This window comes from Puccinia triticina, chromosome 4A (assembly GCF_026914185.1).
Source record: "Puccinia triticina chromosome 4A, complete sequence".
In the NCBI taxonomy this organism is placed as follows: domain Eukaryota; kingdom Fungi; phylum Basidiomycota; class Pucciniomycetes; order Pucciniales; family Pucciniaceae; genus Puccinia; species Puccinia triticina.
In genome coordinates this window covers 1712900-1714325 of record NC_070561.1, presented here as the reverse complement: position 1 = coordinate 1714325, position 1426 = coordinate 1712900, and the positions used below count along the sequence as shown (strand labels likewise).

Below are 1426 nucleotides of genomic sequence, written 5' to 3'. Positions count from 1 at the left end.
CGGCCCACCTCCCGCTGCGCTCCTGGTAAGCGCACATCCAATCCCTATGCTACCGTTCCGCTTAGGGTTGGGCTGAATATCTTTCGCGATATTCAGCCGCTGTGAGTTTCTCTTTGCAATCCAATGTTGTTAGGATTGCCTAGGAGACCCGGGAGTGGCTTACAAGAAATCCAGTTGTTACATATATTTTTTACACTGTTCACCCGCTGGAGACCTAGACGCGAGCCATTTTGATCAGCTGCAAGGGTGGATTAGCTAGCGTCTTGATTCAGATGAGCTTTGTGCATCCGGGAATGATTTGATTCTGTAAGCATTTGACAACAGATGCGCACACGGAACAACAGAAGAATTGATTGGAGGACATTTTGGACATGTGCACACGATGATCTGGCACTCTTTGGCGAGGCAAAGGTAGTGCCGGGCGTGTTGAGGACGGATTAGGCGGAGACAATGATAGTCTGTGTAAGCAAGTGATTTGAGCACGCGGAGAAAGAGAGGGCGAGCTTACAAGGATGGCCATGATGGCCATGGATCCCGCAATGACCCAGTCAATCTGGTGAGCGTCCCAGCTGATTGTCTCTGCGGCCAGCGGCAAGGGCGAAGTTAGTCAACTTTCTGTGGCCGGAGCTAATCGCTGCCATTGGGGCCAGGTTAAAATAATTATGCAAGACGATCTTGGAGTTCAAGGAAGTGCTTACAGTGCGAAGTGACAAGTCACAATCATTAAGATCAACCAGGGTAAGAATTGTGACGAGAAATCCCACGCTTTTGATTGCTGCGCGCGAAAAGCTCTCAGCAATGATGGTTGGATGGAATCTTAGAAGAAAAACCAAAGAGGTAAGTGAACACATTCTAGAGTGATGATGTTAGGAAAGGAGAGTCTAGAGATCAATATACCTGTGGCCAAAAGCTTTTCAGCCGCGCCTAAGAGGCTCCCTGCGAGGATGACCATGCTAGCCGGTCCTTCATCAGCGTATACGTCCTGGGCAGCCAAAAGTTCCACCAGTAGTCTAGCAGCAGGGGATCCGCAAGATCCTGGTCACGCCCGGCAATCTGAGCTCACTTTCGGCATCTGCTTGGGCGTGATCCATTGGGTTCCGCGGCGCGGTGAACTGGCTTCTGGATCGGCAAAAGACCGATATCCTTGCCCAACGCCCAGAGGGAAGACTGATTGCCAAAAAAATTCCTATACACAACGGGTTAGTGAGTAAAAAGATAGGGGCAACTGAAAGATATAATTCCTTGTCAGATGCGCTAAATACATGATTTGTAATCAACAAAACATTCTAATTAAGTGAGCTCGCAATACCTGAAAGCAGACAGAGATCTGCCTAAGTTGTTTTAGAGAGAAGAGGGATAGAGTGAGACTAAAGATGTTGGTCTAGGGTTTGGATTGATAATGTCAGAATCAAGATGAAGCACGGCT

General features: G+C 48.4%; 1 protein-coding gene across 1 annotated transcript; it reads right to left on the bottom strand.

Annotated features, from left to right (window-relative positions):
• Positions 1 to 548: 548 nt before the first annotated feature.
• PtA15_4A198 (uncharacterized protein) lies at positions 549 to 1072 on the bottom strand (the record flags this gene model as incomplete). The annotated part of the gene is made up of 4 exons (XM_053168057.1): positions 549 to 579; positions 699 to 816; positions 898 to 982; positions 1064 to 1072. The coding sequence occupies 4 exons, from the start codon at positions 1070 to 1072 to the stop codon at positions 549 to 551; spliced, it is 243 nt and encodes an 80-aa protein (XP_053019305.1).
• Positions 1073 to 1426: the final 354 nt, after the last annotated feature.